This window comes from Rhinolophus sinicus, linkage group LG05, assembly GCF_036562045.2.
Source record: "Rhinolophus sinicus isolate RSC01 linkage group LG05, ASM3656204v1, whole genome shotgun sequence".
Classification (NCBI taxonomy): Eukaryota; Metazoa; Chordata; class Mammalia; order Chiroptera; family Rhinolophidae; genus Rhinolophus; species Rhinolophus sinicus.
Window position 1 is genome coordinate 65,914,569 of NC_133755.1, and position 21,614 is coordinate 65,936,182.

Genomic DNA, 21,614 nt, shown 5'->3' on the forward strand with positions numbered 1-21,614 from the left:
TCCTCTTTCACGAGTGTCCTTGTTTGTGCTGTCATGGCTGCCTTCATGTTCTGAATCAATTCAAAATGTTTGCCTTTCACGGCCATTTTGACCTTGGGGAAGAGCCAGAAGTCGCACAGTGCCAGATCCAGTGAATAAAATGGATGAGGACACACTGGAATGTTTTTATTTGACAGAAATTGCTGTACCAGAAGCCATGTGTGACACGGAGCCTTTTTGTTGTGATCACAAAATACCGTGAATGCTGCTGCCGAGTGCCATCCAGCGGAAAGGCGGGGGTCTTCAATACAGGAAGCGGTGCGTTGAACCTTAGTAACAGTGTGTGTTAAGTTTCGACTTGTTCGATGCAGTCAGTCGGGTGTGAGCTACAGTTGAAAGAAGGTCTGTTTTAAAGTGTGCTGTAAATCATCTTCCATCATGACAATGCTCCATGTCACACATCACTTCTGGTGTACGGCAATTTCTGTCAAATAAAAACATTGCAGTGTGTCCTCATCCACCTTATTCACCGGATCTGGCACCGTTCGACTTCTGGCTGTTCCCCAAAGTCAAAATGACCATGAAAGGAAAATGTTTTGAATCAATTCAGGACATTGAGGCAGCCACGACAGCACAACTAAAGACACTAATGAAAGAGCACTTCCAGAACTGCTTCAGACAGTGGCAAGAACAATGGGGTAAGTGGGTTCGAAGCGAGGGGGAGTATTTTAAAGAAGATTAATGTCAATGTGTCTTTTACTTTAATAGATTTTTTAAAATTTAAACACTCGCCGTATTGTTTGATCACATCTTGTATAAATGGAATCATACAGTATTTGTCCTTTTGTGTCTAGCTTATTTCATTTAGCATAATGTTCATGTGTTGTAGCATGTGACAGGATTTCCTTCCTTTTTAAGGCTGAATGATATTCCATTGTGTACATAGACAACATTTTGCTTAACCATTTATCTGCTGGACACTTGGGTTGCTTCCACATTTTAGCTATTGTGAATAAAGCTGCTATGAATGTGGGTGTACAAGTATCTTTTGGGGGCGTTCTTACAATTCCTTTGGATAAATATCCAGAAGTATAACAGAATTGCTGGGTCACATGGTAGCTCTAGTTTTAACTTTTTGAGGAACTGCCACACTGATTTCCATAGTGGCTGCACCGTTTTACATTCCCACCAACAGGGCACAGGGGCTCCAATTTCTCCCCATCATCGTCAACACTTGTTATTTTTATCGTTTTTTGATAGTAGCCATCCCAATGGGTGTGAGGTGGTTTCAAGTTTACATTTTAACGTAAGACCATAATTTTATGCATCTCGCAATGGTTTAGTAAGCCCTCATGAACACAGTCTCCCAGGAAGGAGGCAGTGAACGAGACACAGGAACGAGCAGGCTCCCAGGGCTGTGCGTGCATCTCGCTTACCTGCTTTTCCGCAACCCTGGGGCCCCACACAGTTCAGGTGCCCAGTAGTCTATGCTAAATAGAGGGGGGCAGGCCAGAGGGGTGACAATGCTAGAGAGACTGCCTCTGGTGTAGGGACTGTCCCTCCAGGGCATTGCCTCAGAAAGGAACGTAGTCTCACATAAAGGTCCCTTATATGTTTTAATGCAAGTATAGAGATTATTTCTGTCAGTTTGATACAGTCCCATTCATTTATTTTTGCTTTTACTTCCCTTGCCTTTGAGGTCAAACTCATAAAATCCTTTTTGAACCCAAGGTGCATAAGTTTACTACCTATGCTTTCTTCTATGCAATTTACTGTTTCAGGCCTTGTATTTAAGTCTTTGATCCATTTTGAGCTAATTTTGGCATATGGTGACAGATAGCAGTCTAGTTTCATTCTTTTGCACGTGGTTTTCCAATTATACAAGCACCATTTATTAAAGAGGCTTTCTTTTCTCCATTGCATGTTTTTGGCTCCTTTGTCAAAAATTATCTGTGCATTTCTTTCTAGGTTCTCAATTCTATTCCATTGGTCTGTGCATCTGTTTTTATGCCAATACCACGCTGTTTTGCTTATTGCCACTTTGTAGCATAAATTGAAGTCAGGAATAGTGTTACCTCCGGCCTTGTTCTTTTTTCTTAGGACTGCTTTGGCTATTCGGGGTCTTTTGTGATTCCATACAAATCTGATGATTTTCTTTTTGTTCTATTTCTTTAAAAAATGCCACTGGGACTTTTATGGGGATTATATCAAACTAAAAAGCTTCTGCACAGCAAAAGAAACCGTCAACAAAACAAGGAAGCAAACAACCGAATGGGAGAATATATTTGTAAACAACACCTCTGATAAGGAGCTAATATCCAAAATATATAAAGAGACATACAACTCAACAACAAAAAAACAAACAACCCAATTTTAAAAATGGGCAGAGGACCTGAACAGACACTTCTCCCAAGAAGACATACAAACAGCCAACAGATAAATGAAAAAATGCTCAACTTCACTTGCTGTTAGGAAAACGCAAATCAAAACCACAATGAGATAGCATCTCACACTTGTCTGAATGGCTATTATCAACAAAACAAGTAATAACAAGTGTTGGAGAGGCTGTGGAGAAAAAGGAACTCTCATACACTGCTGGTTGGGAATATAAATTGGTACAACCACTATGGACCACAGTATGGAGGTTGCTAAAGAAATTAAGACTAGAATTACCATGTGACCCACCAAACCCTCTTCTGGGTATCAACCCAAAACCCCTGAAAACATTTATCCTTAAAGATATATGTACCCCTATATTCACTGCGGCATTATTCACAGTGCCAAGACATGGAAACAACCAAACTGTCCTTCAATAGATGGATAAATAAAAAAAGATGTGGTATATACATACAATGGAATATTACTCAGCTGTAAGATAAAATACTGCCATTTGCAACATGTATGAATCTTGAGAATATCATGCTAAGCAAAATAAATCAGACAGAAAAAGTCAAGAACCATATGATTTCACTCATATGTGGGATATAAAACTGAAAAACAAACAAACAAAAACTCATAGACACAGACAATAATTTAGTGGTTACCAGAGGGTAAGGGGGGAGGGGGAGTGGTAGGAGAGGGTAAAGGGGGTCAAATATATGGTAACGGAAGGGGAACTGACTGGGTGGTGAGCACACAATGTGATATATAGATGATGTATTATAGAATTGTACACTTGAAACCTATAACAATTTCACTAACCAATGTCACCTCAATAAATTTAATAAAAATTAATTTTAAAAAAGTTTTTTGAACTTTATTCCTGTCAACTGGGAGAAGACATTTACTAAAACGAGGGAAAGTGGTTATAAGTGGACACAATCTACTATAGTGCTCTTGTTTTAGCTACTCAGGTTCTTACGGGAATAAAGGAGGACAAATTATTTTAAAAATAAGCCACAGGGGCCGGCCCGGTGGCTCAGGTGGTTGGAGTGCCGTGCTCCTAACAACAAGGTCCACGATTCGATTCCCACATGGGCCAGTAAGTTGCGCCCTCTACAGCTAAGATTGTGAACAACGGCTCTCCCTGGAGCTGGGCTGCCGTTAGCAGCCGGAGGTCGGCGTGAGGTGCCATGGGCTGCCGTGGGCTGCTGTGGGCTGCTGCGGGCTACCGTGTGCTGCAAGGAGCGGCCAGTGGCCAGCGTGAGTGGCTGGCAGCCGGTGAGAACTGCTGTGTCAGCCCTGCTGTGTCAGCCTGGGGGGAGTGCAAGGCTCATAATCCCAGCATGGGCCAGGGAGCTGTGTCCTACACAACTAGACTGAGAAAGCACAGCTTGAACCAGAGTGGTGGGGGTGGGGGGAGGCAGAAGAAGGGGGAATAAAATAAAATAAGCCACAGGACTCCTGGCCATGACTTCCTCTGTACCTGTGGCTTTGGCTTCCCCTGCTGTAGCTGATGACTCAGGAAGTCGCCTTAGATTGGACTGGTGAAACCTTTCCCAGGCAGCCCTCCTTCAGGGTCACAAGCAGGACGGGTCCATTTCAAAATCATACAGAATCCTCCCTTTCCCCCTTGTCCAGAGGAAAAGTGTATATACACACTTGGTGAAACTTTGCTTTTGTTTTTCTGACTGTCTGGGATTCAAGAGAACAGACAAGATGAGCTGCTTTGCAAATACAGTGAGCCCACACATGAGAATGATTACATCGTGTGTGACAAATGGGCTTCTGGTCACCCCTCTATAAACCCAAAGGACAGGCATTCCTCCCTGCCTCCTTCACCTGGATCCCCCGTGTTTGCTCTGCCTGAGCCTATGGTCCTGGTGTGGCCCACTCTGGCCCCTAGGTTGGGGCCCTTGGCCAGGAGCTTCACTTCCCAGACACTCTGAACAACTCTGTGGGGGATGCATTGTTTCCCTGTCCACCCCCTGCACTGGCTGTTACACGGGTCTTCCTGCCAGGGAATTGAGCTCTCACTGCCCAGTCTCCGCTGTGGTTGGAGGTCTTGGGACCTGGAAAGACCGAGCCCTTCAGGACCAGGAGAATCATGAGCTCCGTCTTCAATCAGTGAAGCAATTATTGGGGGTGGGGTGGGGTCCACGGGGAAGAGTGCACAGGAAAGCTGACTGGCATTCTTATCTGCAGACTGGCAGCATCTGGGCATTCACACTGGCACTGCTTGCTCCCAGTCACCCAATGTTTCCTGAAATCTGTGCTTCTGGATGATTCTGGAAGTGGGTGATTTAAAAGGCTAATAGTAGCCCTGTGTTGGGGCTCAAAGGGACCTGAGGAAATAGCCTGGGGTTCAGACGCTTTTTTTGGGGTGACTCTGGCTGACAGCTGCTTTACAGTGTTTATCCTCAAAAAGAGGGGCTCAGCCACTGAGGGGAGGGCTGAGGGTGGCACACGCGGGTGCAGCCAGCAAACATGAAGCAGGGGTGGCGGGGCCGTTCTGGGACAAGAGGCCAGCTGGCCTTTCGCAGATGCGGACCCCAAGCTCATCTGATTCTCTCCCAAACCCTCTGAGGACAGATTCCTACAAGTGATGGAACCTGCCCACGGCCTTGCTCCATAGTGGTGGTGGGTGCCTTTCCCCCTTTTGCCACTAGAGCTGTGTCCCCTCTGCTGACCTGCCCTCAGCTCAGAGCAAACAGACTTTTTGTCACCCTCTACCCAGCATTCCCTACTTAATGGCAGGAAACCTAGACTATGACTAGTTAGATGTAATTCTACCTTAAAAATCACCAAATTAAGTTTCCTTAGTTGTTACCCCATGTGGTAATAAAAATTTTAAGTCATTCAATGTATTTCCTGAAAAACTCATTCTGCCAGGAAATATCACCTTGGCAGGGATATCAAATATTGTTTTTGAAGACCCTTTCTCACAATAAGCTTCAATAAGTTTCTCTGTCCAGAATGTGAGCCTGTGGATGTGCCACAGCAGGAAAAAAATTAAACAGCCCCCAATCCCATCCTTTTGGGATTTAAGGCACCATTATATCAAATACCATGTGTTATATAAACACATTCTAAAGGGTTCATTGTTTACCCCTCTCTCTGCCCACTGGGCCCTAAAACACTTTCAGGGCATAAAATACCACCATTGTGTCTTCAAATCCGTGAGGATTGAGATTATCTATTCTGTTTAAGTCTTAAAGGCTCATATTGTGGTTGCCTATGAAGCGAGTGGACTGTTCACATGGTCCAATCTCCAAACATTTAAAAAAAAATTATTTTTTTTTAGCAACAGAACCACCATGGGAGGGATGCTGAGAAGGACCAGGTCAGCCCTGCCCAGTATGAGCAGCTCTTGCTCAGCTAATTCTGGAATTTGTGCATTATAGCGCTTTGTGGGTTTGGAGCTAGTCTCATTCCTTTGTGAGTGGCATTAGAAATGACGTGTTCTCTTTACTGTCTGTCTCAGCTAAACATACTGCTGTGAGCATCGGAGTGTGTTGTGGGATGCAACAGGGGCCAACCATGGTTCAAAGAGACATCGTTCCCACAGTGTGGCCACAAAACATACCAAGTCACATCTGGTGCTGAGGCTGGGGACGCCGAAGCTACACACCTGAGGATGCAAAGGGATGTCTGTCTGTCATGTGGTAATTACACCGCAAGCAGCCACAAGCCTGTCAGCTTCCCTCCAGTATTTTAAGGTGTGGAGGGGTGCAGGGTGACACCCAGGAAATGGGCCAAACCATGCTCCTGTCCTCCTTCGTTCCTGAGGTGGGAGAGCAGGTGTGGGTAGCCACTGTCCTCAGACGCTGCTCGTGGAGCAAGTAGGGACAGGTGCGCCCTAGAGTGGAACGCTGGAGAGAATACTTCTCTAGCCAATTCAGGGTAAGCCCCCGACCATGGGATGGGTTTTCACTCGTCCACACCACAGTCCGGTCCGTCATCACTGCCCCTTTGGGAATCCACAAGTGCACACAAATTGGGTAAATTTTCTTTCCCCTGACTTTGCAGGCGGGGTGGGGGACCCTGGAGGGGTGAGGGGGGGCTCTGGGTGTCCAGGTTGAAGTGACTACTGATTACATTTCAGAGCAGCACAGAATCTGCAAGACACCGAGTCACAATAAAACCCTGAGGCTTCACTGTGAATGACCCTCTACAAGGGCAGAAGTGACCACTCCAAGGACATACAGGCCAAGTGTGTGGCTATAAACAATGGGTTCTGGCTTTACTGGTTTTCCAAGTGTCAGCTTAATAGGGACAACTCCAACTCTATCCACACCTCAGCAAGCTCGTCTACAAGGGGAAAATGATCATTTATGTACAAATACATTGTATGGGCTTCAAATGGCGGCACCATGAGCTCTGTGGTTTACACATGAGAAAGAGCTCAGTGCTTCCTCATCGGGGAAGGTGGTAGCCAGGATGACCTCTCCCGCCCTGCGGAGGTCACACCTCTCCTGCCTGTCAAACTTTCCCAGCAGCCCTGTTCACCAGCACCATACCTTCCATTCCTACCCCTAACCTAACAAGTTCTAGTCATCCTCCACTCAGACATGGGAGCTTAGATTAAGTCAAATGTGTTTACCACTCCCTTCTCCCTCTGGCTAAGTGTCATGACAACAGAGAACAGACACAATGGAGTTTTGTTCTTTGAGACCGGATGCTGGTCTGGTCATCTGCTCAGACAAGAAAAACAAGGTATGGGGTTGATTGTATCAGACCTGACACCATCCTGAAGAATGTCACCAAAATCCTATCTCCCAACAAGACCGGAATTTCTGCTCAACCAATGAAAATAAATACCAACTGTGGGCTCCAGTGATGTGATCTGGAATACCTCTTGGCCACACAGAGCCTGGCCACTCCCACCATGAGAATCGTAGGAGAACATACGGCCCCCCAGGGGCCCTGGCTGCCCTCTGTGGTGGGCGTGGATAGAGACGTGGGAGACGCAGGCTGCACTTGCCTTTATGGTGGTGCCGGGACCAATGTCATGCAGCAGGGACATCTCTGGGGGGCTCCTGGGCAGACCATCATCCTCAGAACTCATGCCGGCATCATCTCCCCGCTTGGCAGGAAGGCCTCCTGGAGGTGGTGGTCCCATTTTCACATTACACTGTATTTTTAACTGGATTGGAATAAAGAACATTTGCTCTTGTTTTCATCAGCGACTTTTATCAACAAATCCTCCTGCCCCAATTCATTCATTTGGGGGATATTTTCAGTGGCCTTGCCTGGTGCAGGGGACTGAACCAAAAGAACCTCTGCCACTAGTTCTCTTGCTGTCATCTTGAAAATGAGTGGTTATGATTTAGAACGAGTCGATGTCCAGGTGTAACTAACTTGGCATGTCTTGGGAGAGCTGTGATATGCACGCAATTAAACTTCAAAATATATCCAAAACACCAAGCAGCAACAATTTAAAAACTTCTTGGAGATGTCATCAAAACGGCGGCGTGAGGTGAGCCTATGTAAAGCTCCCCTGGAATTTACAACTAATCGAACAATAACTCCACAAAGGACTCCCTGCACAGCAGACAGGCAAGACGAAGAGGCCCACTACTGAATTTACCTAAAGATGATAGACAGTGATACATTAAAAAGAAGACATACTGAAGCCACACATGCTGTTATACTGATCATTTGGCTTGCTAAATTCTCTCAATAAAGCTCTGCGGTTTGCTCAGAAAAAAACAAAACAAACAAAAAAAAACTTCTTGATTTGTGTGTGACATACATACCAAGTGACACCGCCAGGAAAAGCTTACCTGCAGAGCCTTAATCCGGTCACATACATTTTCCTGGGAGAACACCCGCACTGGCCGTGAAGGGTCCTGGCCCGACTCGGGAATGAAAATACTGTCATGTGAGAGGGCCCGGCTGCCCAGTGAGCCCCTTGACTCCCTAGGATAAAAGGGACACCGTGAAACTCTGCTCACCGCCACCTCTCACCTGGGGCCCTTGGGACGCACAGCAAGGGGCATGTGGGTCCATGGCCCAGCATACGACAAACCCACGGCTACATTTATTTTTGACTTGGTCCTGGCTTTGGTTTATCCCCACCCTATCAAATACCACGGTCAACTATTAGGAGCATTGTTGAGACAGGAATTTTCCTAACAGATCTGAAGGTTGTGTGAATTCTTTTCCTTAAAGGAAAAACCAAGATCTGATGAGGTGTGAGGTCCAAGACAGGGAGGCCTTGGCTGGCTGGTGGGGTTGCCCGGGAGGGTGAGGTCATTCCGGTGGCACACATGCAGCCCCTCGGTGGTCTGGAGGCCATGTCTACACAGCAGGCCGAGGGCCGGCCTGACAGAGGCGTCCTCACAAGGTGGTCCAAAGCACACGTCCACAGCTGGGCTTGAGAAGTGCACATCTGCAAAGCCTCGCCCTTTTTCATTACCTGATTTGATCCGTGCAACCTAACCTGTGTTCCTAGGTCCTGGGGTATAGATGGCGGGCCCTTGTGTCATCACCATCTCAGCCCCTTCTCCAGCCCTGACCTCAAGGCTCCAATTTGGAACTGCACCCACAGGACATTCACAAAATGTTCTAAGAGGATGTGGGAGTTAGCTGTCACATTTTCCTAGCAGCGTGGCTGCCTGAACAATAGGTGGAAGGAGGTGACTGAGACCCAATAATGAAGGAAGGAAAGCCGGCCTCTGCAGACACTGGCAATCCTGTGCACCATACCCCCCTCACCCCCACCCACCTCAGGCATCCTGTCCTCTGTGAGGCAGTAGGGACGCTTAGGATCTAAGTGTGTTGGCTACAGATTCTGTCTAACTTCTTTCTAGCCCGCTACAGTGAGTTTGCGAGTGTGGAACCCAAGGCTCCCAGAAGGGTGTGTCCTCACATTTCTGGGACGGAATCGGGCCAAGTGAAAGCACCAGGCAGTCCCTCCTACAAGGGCAGCTCTTGTCACAAAGATCACAGGCACACCTGGGTTTCCCTCCTACAGTGGGCAGCCCATGGCCATACCCTTTGGAAACCGTGATCACTGCCCAAACACCTCCACTCTGGTTGGAACTGGGAGTTGAGACAACAGGAAAAGGCCTCCACAAAATGCACTGGCAAAAACACAAGACCAAACGCATCAACATTTATGGAAACGAAAGACTGGAAGCTACCCGAATGTCCCCCAGGAGGTGTCCAAGTAAACTATGGAACATGTTATGTGCAGACTGCAGCTGACCAATGGGCGAGAAAGATGTCTGTGAGCTGTATACGGGCCGCGCAAGACTATACTAAGCAAAAACTAGAAAAGAGTGCAGAACGTGGATGGTGTGTTAGCTGGGTGTGGGAAACGGGGTGAGACTATAGATGAACACATGTGAACATATGTGTGTGTTTGCTCATATTTTTAAAAATAAAAATAAAATGGTAAGTAACAAACTAATTAAAAAAACGATTTCCTTTGGGGGAAGGGTAGAACATGGTGGGAGACTGGTGCCACGGTACCTACATTTACAATTCTGAAACTACGTAAATGTTTTACGAAGTTAAAAGACAAAAGTCAAATGAAAAGGGAAATAAAACAACTTCTAAAACTAGAAAACAGTAAGGGAAAAAAAAGAAAACAATCAGAAACAAGCCTGATTTTATATCAGGTTGTTGGCATAACCACACAGAGAAAAGTGATTTCGAGTGACTTTAGCTCGACATCCAAGTGACTTGAGTCTACGCGTAATAGGATAAATTCTAAGAACAACAAACTCCAGAGATAACAAATTGCACTCGGTAGTCTCATGAGGAGCAATACTGATTTTTAAAAAAACAATGCAGAACAATCTGTATAGTATGCAACTTCTGTGTTGGAAAGGAGGACAATACAATTACTATAAGTATATTGTACAATGAAGAAAATAATTTTATTAATATCATTAGGAACCAAGATTTCCAGGATAAAAGTGAATTCAAACAAAAAGGTAAAATTTCTGTCTTAATAAATTTAAACTGGAGATATGAGTGAATTCATGATTTATATTTCTCCAAAAATATAAAGCATTGTTCCTAACTATAAGTATTGGAAAGGTTTAGAAGTAATAATAGCCAACTCGCTACCAATCACCACCCCTGGCAGCCAGACTGTGGTCTCTAAAAACCATTTCTCACTGAAAGGAACTAGAACCCTGTGAAGAAACGGTCGACAACAGGTCTAAGGCAGGAAATACGCTAAGTAAACCTGAGATTTCTCCTAAGAAAGCAAGGACGCTTTCAGAGACAAGTGGGGTCATGTCCAAACAACCCAGGAGCTAATGCAAAGTGATTCCCAATAACATAAGATGGGACAATGTGAACATAAAAATGAATAAAGACTCTCCTGGGTTAAAACAAATCAAATATATGAAAATCCGTGCATTCACCATGATACTCAAGAAAAAAGAGAAGGAAAAACAAAAACTCATTGGCCAGTATCGGAAGCTGAGAGGGCCCCAGGTCATCACTCTGGAGGTGGATCAATCAAAGCATCATTATTCCAAGCACTGTGCTGCCTTTCCGGTACCAATTGTATTTGAGAGCCAGCAAGGTACTGGTGAAGGAAAGGTCTTCTTCACAGAAGAACTGCAGCTGATGCGTGCAGAACGAATGACAGAATTATGAAAACCACCCTTGTGCGATGAAATGATGGATCCAGGCGATGGGTGTTAAAACCACTGGTGGAGGGATCGCAGTGATATCCCCTGAACCCACTGCTCAGTCTTAGAGCCACTAAAAGTGGGACGACCAGAAAGTATGTGCCTGGTGGTGTGAAGTGACAGTAAGTATCCAGCACCATCTCGAGCCTAAATCTAAGTAAATATCTAGATCCATTTAACACTTTACGAGACATGCAGAGAATACAGGAGTGAGCACCATCATGCTAAGCAAAAGCAAAGCCAGAAGACGGGCTATTCCGCACAGCAAATGACCCTGCTTGTCCAGCAGATCAATGGCATGACACAAGCAGGGAGGGGAGGCTCGTATAGATTAAGAGGTTTAAGACGCATAACCACACAGGCACAATAAATGGGTGTCAACTTTTCAAACCCACAGGCTTGCCAGCATGAATGTGCCTTGGCAGATGGGACTCTCCCGCCCATGGTGATGGAAGAGACGTTGCTGCAGAGTCTAGAAGACACACAGACTGACAGAGGGTGGAGAGGTGGCTTTAAGACCTTGCCTGTTCCTCTGCACTGCTCTCTAAAAAGCGTCATGTGTGCTTCCTGAGCCTCACCACGTTCCACCCGCAAGCTTCCTTTCCTAGCGTCAATCCCGTTAACTTTTACCAGTCAGGGAGGGAGGACCAGACTGCTGCTAGGTGCTGGGAATATAAAGATGGAAAGGACACTGTCCCACCTTCCCATGGGTTCTGGTGATAGAGAGGAGATGGACACATGGACAGGCTATTTAACCCCAGCTGGGCCCTCCTGCCACGCTCCTTCCTGTTCCGTGGCTGGAGGGGCCGCTCCCAGGCCTGTCTCCCCAACACCAGAACTGTGCGCTGCAGTCAAAGACCGGGGTGGGCGGGGTGAGGGTCAGTTTTCCTGGGGCTGGCCCAGTGAAGACATTGACTAATTCGCAATGTTATCCCTATAGTGTCTTGCTCCCCAAGAGTTTGGGGCACACTGCCTAAAAATTCTGTGTCCCTCTCCTCTCTGTGCCTCACAAGGTACAATGGGGCACCTGCTCACTGCTAGCTGGGAGAAAAAAAACAAAAAAATACCTCAAAGAAGAAACTTGAATCTTTCCTCTTCCATAATTTGGTGCCACCAAGTGGTCAGTGTAATTTTTACTCCTTTAAAAACCAGAGAGGAGACTGGTGAGGAGGGAGAGGGACAGGACGCCACCACTAGGACGCTGAAGCCCCATGTCAGCGTGGTCAGTTTCCCATTCTTGAGGGTCATTATGACTCTGAAGAGTTTTATCATCGGATTAAGAGCCAATGTTGTTTCAAAGAAAACTTAAAAGTTGGCATAGCAACAAACCTGTTTGTTTGTTTTTTCCTTTCACTCACAGATGTTAACTGCTGAAATAACTGGAACATATGTATTGTAACTATATTTTGGTGAAATGCAAATTATAAAAATAAGGATTTCTTCACTAGCTTCCATCAAATTTTATGTCTACTGAGTCTGTTCTTACTGACAATATTTTGAGATGAGTTTTCTAAGAAGGAACAGGAAAAGCCTCTTTCCGTTCTTTCTTCTCCCTTCTCCCCTCTTCCTGTCTCTGTCTCTTTGAAAAATTTCTTATCAATTTACCCAAAGTTCAAGCTTAAAGATATGTACTTCCCTGGTATAGTATCCAGGTCCTCAATAAGAGCTTTAGGTCAAAATCCATCAGGGTTTGTACCCTCATCTTGTCACTTTCAGCTGTAGGATATTGGGCAAGTTCTCCAACATTTTGCTAAAGCGTGGTGTGCTCATTGATGAAATGGTATCTTACCTCCTGTCCCACGGCGACTGTAGATGTTCAATATACACAGCACCTGGCACACAGCAGGTACCTAATAATTTCCCTGCAATGTTGTCCCCAACATGTATGAAAAGACAGAAAGCACAACTTCTATGGGAGAACCTGCCATAGAATTACCTAGGTGGCAAACAGACTTGGAAACGCAGCAAATTACCAAGACAATGGGACAGAGTATTCGGCGCTCCCGCTCACACAAGCCTCAAGGATGTGAAAAGCAACTTACTCAAGCTCATCCTCTGAGTCATAGCCCACTGGCCCTGACTCGATGGCCATGACCTCACTCTTCGCCTGACTTTGCTTCCAGGTGCTACTTCCTGTGGACGAAGGGGATTCCTTTCTCTTCTTCTTCCCGAAGAACTTCTTAAATGTTTTGAATTTGGATTTTTTCTTTCCTGTGCGGAAGGAATGCATGGGAGCGCTTACCAAGCCTGTGCAAGACGTGCACGAGGAGAGAAAGCAAGATTTCTGTCCACGCATCAATTCTTCGCTCCTGACAAGTCCTTTTGTTAAAGAGAAGTATGTGAAGTAGCCAGGGCACCATTTTTGCACACCCAAAAACAAATTTTGATTTCTGTGCGTTTTAGACATTTAATAAAAGAGCCAAGAAAAAAACTCTGGAGCGTGATCACAGCATCAAAGCACAAGCAACTTTCCTCTCATTTGAAATCAGGCTTTAATCTCTGAAATATACATAGCCCAAAGCAAAAAGTCCTGATGAGGTAAAGGTCATGTCATAACCCAAATTATTTTTCAAAATAATCCCTAAGTGCTTCATTTGGCGCAGATGTGAGCATCAAGGACAGTCAGAGGAGGCCCAGCCTCACGGGCCGTGATGAGCTAACAACATTGGGTGAGAGAAGTCCCAAATGGTGGTGGCAGCACTAAGCCCTACTCTGCCATATTTCCTGGCGGTTAGAATTCCCCACCCAGGATGTCCCCTGCACTTTCACCCACAAACTCTATCATATCCGGATCCCACGATTTCACGTCAGCAGCTCAATAGAGTTCATCCCTTTCCTTCTGAATCTTTATAAGGACTAACAATAGAAGGATGCCAATTTGTGGGTTACCAGGATATTGTCTAATGTATCTTGAAAATCTGCTAGAACCATTTATTAGTTTTATAAGTAAATAATTTTGTAAGCTGAATTCCTTTAAAAAAACAAAACAAAAAACAGGGTCTTGATACTTGGTTTATATTAACGCCCTCTGGGGAAGTGTGCACGATCTTGCTCTAACGTGGAGAATTAGACTTACTCTAGTAGGAGTTTCTATAGTACCTGAGAGTCGATTATCTGGAAAGACTCCTGTTTTCTGCATTTGCCAGGTCACCATCTGACCTTTGCAGAAGGTCCACATCTCCGCACATCTGAACCAGCATGCAACCTCACTGTCCTTTACAGTCAAAGATGCCACTGCTGGATTCGTGGATGTGGGTGACAGTGGCCACACAGACTCGGAGTCTCACGGCTGAACACATTTGTTTGACTTGCAATGGTTAGTCAGCCATCCACTGGGGGCCTGTTTGTGCTACATTTATTCACCTGCTAGACTTTTTAATTCAAATTCTTTAATGGTGGCAGAGACTATTCAGGTTTTCTACTTTTTGAACCTGTTTTTTTAAGTAACATTTTTCTAAGAATTTGAGTTTTTTCCAAATTTTCAAATTTATTGACATGTAGTTATTAATAATATCCTTATTGTTTTAGCATCCACATAATCTGTAATCAAGTTCTTTCTCAGCCCTGATACTAATTATGTGTGCCTCCTCTTTTTTCCTTGATCAATTGCACCAGAGGTCTGTCCATTTTATTTGCCTTAAAAAGAAAAAAAAAAAAAAAAAAAAGTTTGGCTTTGTTAATTCTCTCTACTGAATGTTTATTTTACTTATTTTATTTTTTTAAATTTTTTATTGGGGAATATTGGGGAACAGGGTGTTCCTCCAGGGCCCATCAGCTCCAAGTTGTTGTCCTTCAATCTAGTTGTGGAGGGTACAGCTCACTGGCCCATGTGGGAATTGAACCGGCAACCCTACTGTTCAGAGCTCAAACTCTAACCAACTGAGTCATCCTGCTGCCCCCTGAATATTTATTTTTTACTGTATTAATTTTGTTCTTATCTTTATTCTTTCCTTCCTCCTACTTTCTTCAGATTTACTTTTTAAACTTCTTGAGACAAATACTTAGCTTATTAATTTTTAGGCAACTTAATTTATTAATTTTAGGTACTTTCAAGGACTTGGGGATTTTCTTATCTTTCTTTTACTGATACCTAGCTTAACTGTACGGTGGTCAGACAATATACTCTGTATGATTTGAATCTGTTCAAATTTGTTGAGACTTGTTTTATGGCTCACCATAAATTTATAAGTGTTCTTAGTGTGCTTGAAGATGTATTTTTTTCAATGTTCTATATATGTCATTTAGGATAAGGCCATTCTCTTTTTAATTGTGTTATCTAAATACTTTATATCTTTAATTTTTAATGCATTTCTTCTATCAATTACTGAGATGCATTAAAAATAACCTGCTCTGGCAGATTTTATCTTTATTTAACTGTCAATTTCTACTCTATAACTTTTGACATGTTTTGGTGCAGAGAAAGATACATTTATTATTTTGCTGGAGAACAGAACCTTTTGTGAAATGTCCTCTTTAATTTTAGTAATACTTTTGCCTTAATTTTTATTTTGACTGCTATTAATACAGCTATGCCAGCTTCCTTCTACCCAGTGTTTGCCAGGTACATGTCTTTCTATCCTTTTACCTTCAACTTTTCTGAACCTTTATATTTAAGAGAGTTTGAGTTTAATGATCTTTAACTTCTAACTGGAAAAATTAATGCAATTAGTCCACTCACACTTGCTGTAATTACTGATACGTTAATAAAAACAAGTCCACCATCTTACGAGATTTTCCTTAATATCCTTTCTTGCTGTCTTTTGGATTAACTGACTTTAAAAAATTATTCCATTTCTTCCCATTTCTAGTTTGTAAGCTTCGCCTTTAATCTCTGTTATTTCAGTGATTGTCCTAGAAATTATACTACACATTCTATTATAGGACAAGACAAAGAACTTAGAATACCTTAATCCTATTTTTATGCCCTGTTTTTGTTCTCACCTTTAAAAAACCCAAAAGATATTATTCCATGTACATTTAGATGTATCTGCTTGTTTCTCATTTCCTCTGCTCCCTGTTCCTTCTTTGTTTCAGACCTTTCATTTAGGATGATTTTCCTTCCGCCTGAAGCAGATTCCTTCAGAATCCACTTTTGGGAGGGTCTACTCGTGACAAACTGTTGTTGTTTGTCTGAAAATGCTCTTATTTCTCCTTCGTTCCTGAAATACATATTTTCCCAGGTATAACATTCTAGATAGGCAGTTATTTTTCTAAGTGATTCTTTCAATAACATTGAAGCTATTATTTCACTGTTTTGTGGCTTCTCTTGTGTGGCTGAGAAGCCAGTCATCAGGTTTTGTGCCCTTGAAGGTAATGTCTTTTTTTAAAATCAGACTCATTTTAAGATTTTTTCCCTTTGTCTTTGATTTTCTATATTTTCACTCTGTATGGATTTTCCTTTTTATTAATCCTTCTTGGGATTCATTGGTTTTCTTAAATCTGTGGATTGGGTCGTCTTTTTTAAAATCAATTCCAGAAAATTCTCAGCTATTCCTTCTTCTCCTGAGACTGTGCTCAAATGTATCTTATACACTTTCACTTATCTCTGTGCCTCTTGTCCTCTCTTCTGTGTTTTCCATCTTTTTACCATTCTGTATACTTTCTTGTGATCTATCTTGAGCTGATATAATCCACTGTTAAACTCACTACTGAGTTTTTAATTGTAATCATTAAACTTATTTCTAGAAAATCCATTTGACTGTTTTTCAAATCGGGTGTATCATTTAAAAAATTACTTTTAAAATTACATACAGTAAAATTCAGTCTTTTTGATGTACATAGAGTTGCATAATCACCACCAAAATCAAGATACAGAACGCTGCATCGCCCCTCATGATTCCCTTTTATAGCCAAACCCTTCCCCCGCCTTTACCCCTGGAAACCTCTGATAGCTCCTCTGTTCCATAGTTTTACCTTTTACAGGTAATGTGAGTCCTCCAACTTTGTTCTTTTTCCAAATTGTTTTTACTATTCTAATTTTTTTTCCTTTTTCATGTAAAATTTCAAATCAGCTTGTCAACATTGGAAAAATATCTTTTTGGGGTTTTGGTTGTTCATCTTTACCACCCCTCTGCATCTTCACTAGGTTATTTCAAAGCAAACCATGTCAGATACTATAATCATTTCATCCATATGGATTTGGCTCTTTCCTAAATAAACAAAATCGGACTCTTCATGGAAATCAAATAAATGATTACTGGTCAATATTCTTGATACAGAATATTGAACTGTGTCCCTGCCTTTCATAGCTGACTTATAAACAGTGTACTCTACCCCACATATAATAGTACACCATTCTTTAGCTCAATTTGTGGAGAATTCACATTGTAGCAACACTGATTTGTCCAATCCAGAACAAAATGGTGTCTTAGTTTGGGCTGCTATAATAAAGTACCAGAGACTGGGTGGCTTATAAATAACAAAAATTTATTTCTCACTCTTCTAGAGACCGGAAGTTTGAGATCAGGGTTCCAGCATGGTGGGGTTCTCTTGAGAGCTCTCCTCCTGTTCACACACGGTCAACTTCTCACTGTGTCCTCTGTCCATGGCAGGAAGACAGTGAGTAGCTCTCTGGCCTCTTCTTACAAAGGCAGTAGTTCCATTCATAAGGGCTCTATCCTCTAGATATAATTACCTCTCAAAGACCCCCACCTCCAAATACTGTCACATTGGGATTATGGTTTGAACATATGCATTTTTGAGGGACACTTTTGGTCCATAACACATACATAGCACATCTCTCCCTGTACATAGATCTTTGTTGACTTCTTTAAACAATTTATTTTTTTTGTATTTTTTAGTACCTAGATCCTGTATATATTTTGTTAGGTATATACCTGAATATTTTTTCTTATGGGTGCTATTGTAAAAGGCACATTTTAAATTTCAATCTTTCATTGCTACTATATAGAAATATAATTGACCTTTTTAAAAAAAATACTGACCTTGTATAGTGAAATATTGCTAAACTTGCTTAAGAGTTTTAGGTACTTTTTGGCTATTTTGTATAATCATGTCAACTGCAGTTAGAGGGGGTTTTATTTCTTCTTTCCATCGGTATCCCTTTTCTTTCTTTCTTTTGCCTTAGAGCATTGGGTGGGTACTATAGCACTTTTTATAGTTCCCTGTTCCTCCCAGATATTTTCAAACTTTTATTACCTTCAAACATAAGATGCATGTTTGTTTTTAGCACATATTTGATAATTCTGATATCCGATGCCTTTGTGTCTGTTTCTCTTGTTTCTGCTTTGTGTTAGTTTACTAGGGTTGCTATAAAAGAGTACCACAAAGTGGGTGGCTTAAACAACAGAATTGTTATTGTCCCACTACTGTTCTAGAGGCTAGAAGTCCGAGATCAAAGTGTCTTTGGCATAGTTAGTTCTTTCAAAGTGTAACGGAGAAAGCTGTCCATGTCTGTCCCTTAACTTCTGGGGGTTTACTGACAATATTTGGTGCCTCTTTGTTTGTAGATGCCATCACCCTAGTCTCTGACCTCATCTTCACATGGTGTTCTCCCTGCATGCATGTCTGTGTCCAAATTTCCCCTTTTTATAAGGACATCAGTCACGTAAGATTAGGGCCCCCCCTACTCCAGTATGCCCTTGTGTTATCTTAACTAACTGCATCTGCAAAGACCCAATTTCCAAATAAGGTCACAGTCTGAGAGGAACTGGAGGTTAGGACTTCAACCCCCAATTGAATTTTGGAGGCGCACCATTCAACCCCTAACACATTCTCATTCATGATGCCTTATTGCCTTATATGCCCAGTTATTCCTGATTACGTGTTTGTCATAACACCGAAGATATTATTCTCCATAATAACTTGAAGTCTAGATAGAAGGCACCTGCCTTTAGATAAGACTGTTTGCTTCTGCAAGGTACCTAGGGTTACATCTAGTCTAGAAATATCAATAGCCAAATTCAAGGGTTGAAATTCTCTGAACTACCCAAGGGGTGCAAACTCAAGCTACAAATCCACACAAGGGTTGATTTACCTCTGGTTCATACTTATTCAGATTTTGCTGCTTCTTGGGCCCCCCGCTTACTGTAAGAAGGGTCTTCAATTAGATGGCCCACCTTGTACAGGCCTGTACTTTGATATCGAACCCTATCCCTCACCTCCAACTCCTGAAGACATAAAAGGGAAATTCAAAATTTCCAAGATTGGTAAATGATCTGAGGGCAAAAGTAGTTTCTATGCTTGCTTGTTTCTCTGGATTACCATTTTCCTTTCATTCTGGCCTCATTATTTCTTATTTTTGAAAAGATTTTTTTAAGAATGCTCTTATCTAGAATTTTCAATTTTATATATATGGAAGGGGTTAGTCTGAATAACTTAGTTCACCATTATTTGATAAAAAGAAGAATACTTAGTTTCTCTCTTCCTTTTTAAAAAACTGATTCTTCATCGTGACCTCTGTAAGTACCCCAAACTAGCATTTATAGAGTTTATTTCAGGCTAATGAACTACTTTGTCAAACAGTATTTTCTTGTTTAAAAACAGTAATATTTCAGTGTGCCATAATATGAGAAATTTTTAAACTAATTTTTTTCTCAGGGTTCATTTTAAAAACCACACATTGTATCTTTTTTTTTTTTTTTGGCATCTCTTGAAATATGGCAGAGGAAACATACTTCTAATATGAAATAGTGAGAAAAATATATCTATAATATGTAAAATATATCTATAATATATTAATGAAATTTGTATCTGAAGCTAATGGTTACCAACTAGAATTTAATATTGGAAACTGTTCCCCCTGAACTATATATAAAAAAATGACAACTCGCATTTTAACTTTAAATAAGAGAGAGCTGGAGAACTTTGTTACCAAAATAAGGTGAGTATAAATGGCTGATCTTTAGAAAAGGTACATTGTGGGAAGATCAATGTTTTTTAATGTCAATTTTACAAGTCTATCAAGACATAAAGAGCAATATATAAATAGCAGTAAGCCAATCACATAATTGGGTAACTCTTAGGATGTGTTATGAGATGGTGATTCATGGGCCTAGAATTTAGCTCAGTAAAGGATATAATAAGGTCTTCTAAAAGAGGGAAGGACCAAAGGCTTGCTCTTGTTATTATTGTTTCTTCTAGATGGTCAAACCACCTTATATTTTACCCAAACTCTTCATGGTACCTTTAGATGCTCTTGGAAGAGAAATGATTCCATTGCACCTCTCTTCCTTTGCTTTTAAGTCAACCAAACATGGGGACACGCTTACCTCCAGGAATGAGGGAAATGATTCTAACACTCCCACTCCCCGCCCCCATGTTTGACAGAGAAGCAAAGGAAGACTGCCCCTGAGTGGCCTTAAATAGTCTGGGTGTGCTCTGCAATCACAGTGTGAGGGGCCTGGCAGCTGTCTGAGCACGCTGTGAACTGAACCCCCAAATCTCCATGAAGAGAACGCCAAAGGCCTGGCTCCATCAGCCCCTCTCCCTGCCCCATAACCCAACGAGGAGGACTCTTCCCAGAGCAGAGGAAGTGAGGGCCTTACCTGTGCTGTCTTCCCCAAGGCCTTCTGCGGCCTCCCGAAGCTTAAAGTCCATCACCCTCGTGGAAATCATGTCCAGCTCACTAAAACCAGATGGAAATGCATGTTAAGGAAACATGTTTAACAGAAGTTAACAGTGAATAAAATGGTGATGGTGACTGCTACTCGCCCATCACCTCTCTTGCCCACACTCCAGCGAAGACAGATTCCAGGGCGGAATATAGGACAGTACAGCCCAAAACATGTCCACAGCTCAAGGTGAGTAATCACATAGGCATTTATCTAATCACTGACTGGAGCAATTTAACAGAACATAGATAACTGGAACAAAGGCTTCACCAATTTACACAATGCAATTTGGTTCCTTTCTCTCAAAAGTTTTTCAGAAATTACATTTTTCTCGTTTACTGTAGAAAGTTTGGAAGCTACAGAGAATGAAAACCACCCATAGTCCCACCCACCAAGGATAACCACAGTTAATGTTTTAACGTACTTCCTTCCCCATATGTTTTCTATGCCAATATTTATGTGTGCATGCAAACACACCGTATTAGGAAGACTGACTTCTTGGTTTTCTTACTTATACCACATCGTTAAAATTCTTCCTAAGTGTTATTGTAATGGCTACACAATATTTCAATATAAAGCCACACCATCATTGATTTACATTACATTGCTTTTAGAAATGTTTTATTATGAGATAGTTCAAACAGATACAAAAGCACAAAGAATATATAATGAATTTAATATACGGTCACTCTTGTTTCATCTTAACCCGTTCGTTCTCCCTCTCCCACTCTCACTAGGTTATTTCAAAGCAAATCATCCCAGATATTATTATTATTTCATCCATTGGCTTCTTCCTAAATAAAATATCTCTGACTCTTCATGGATATCAAATAAATGATTACTGGTCAATATTCCTGTTATAGAATATTGAACTAACTGTGTTCCTGTCTTCCATAGCTGACTTTTAAACAATGCCCTCTACCCAACTCATACTAACTCACCATTTATTTGAAAAACTATTTTTTTACTGGCAGTTAGTATGAATCCTCACACTTAAACAGGGAGCCCAAATATTTAATTAACCAAT

At 42.3% G+C, this 21,614-nt stretch overlaps 1 protein-coding gene across 8 annotated transcripts in view; it reads right to left on the minus strand.

Annotated features, from left to right (window-relative positions):
- Window positions 1-21,614, minus strand: part of CRACDL (CRACD like) — a 105,611-nt gene that overhangs the window by 22,643 nt on the left and 61,354 nt on the right. For 7 of the 8 annotated variants that reach the window (XM_074332349.1, XM_074332348.1, XM_074332352.1 and 4 more), the window contains 4 exons: window positions 20,522-20,601; window positions 13,058-13,226; window positions 8,145-8,280; window positions 7,343-7,504 (listed from right to left, as the gene is read on the minus strand). In XM_074332349.1, the coding sequence (XP_074188450.1) occupies window positions 7,343-7,504; window positions 8,145-8,280; window positions 13,058-13,226; window positions 20,522-20,601 (547 nt within the window). The remainder of the gene's footprint in view (window positions 1-7,342; window positions 7,505-8,144; window positions 8,281-13,057; window positions 13,227-20,521; window positions 20,602-21,614) is intronic. The other variant, XM_074332354.1, reaches the window with a different exon arrangement.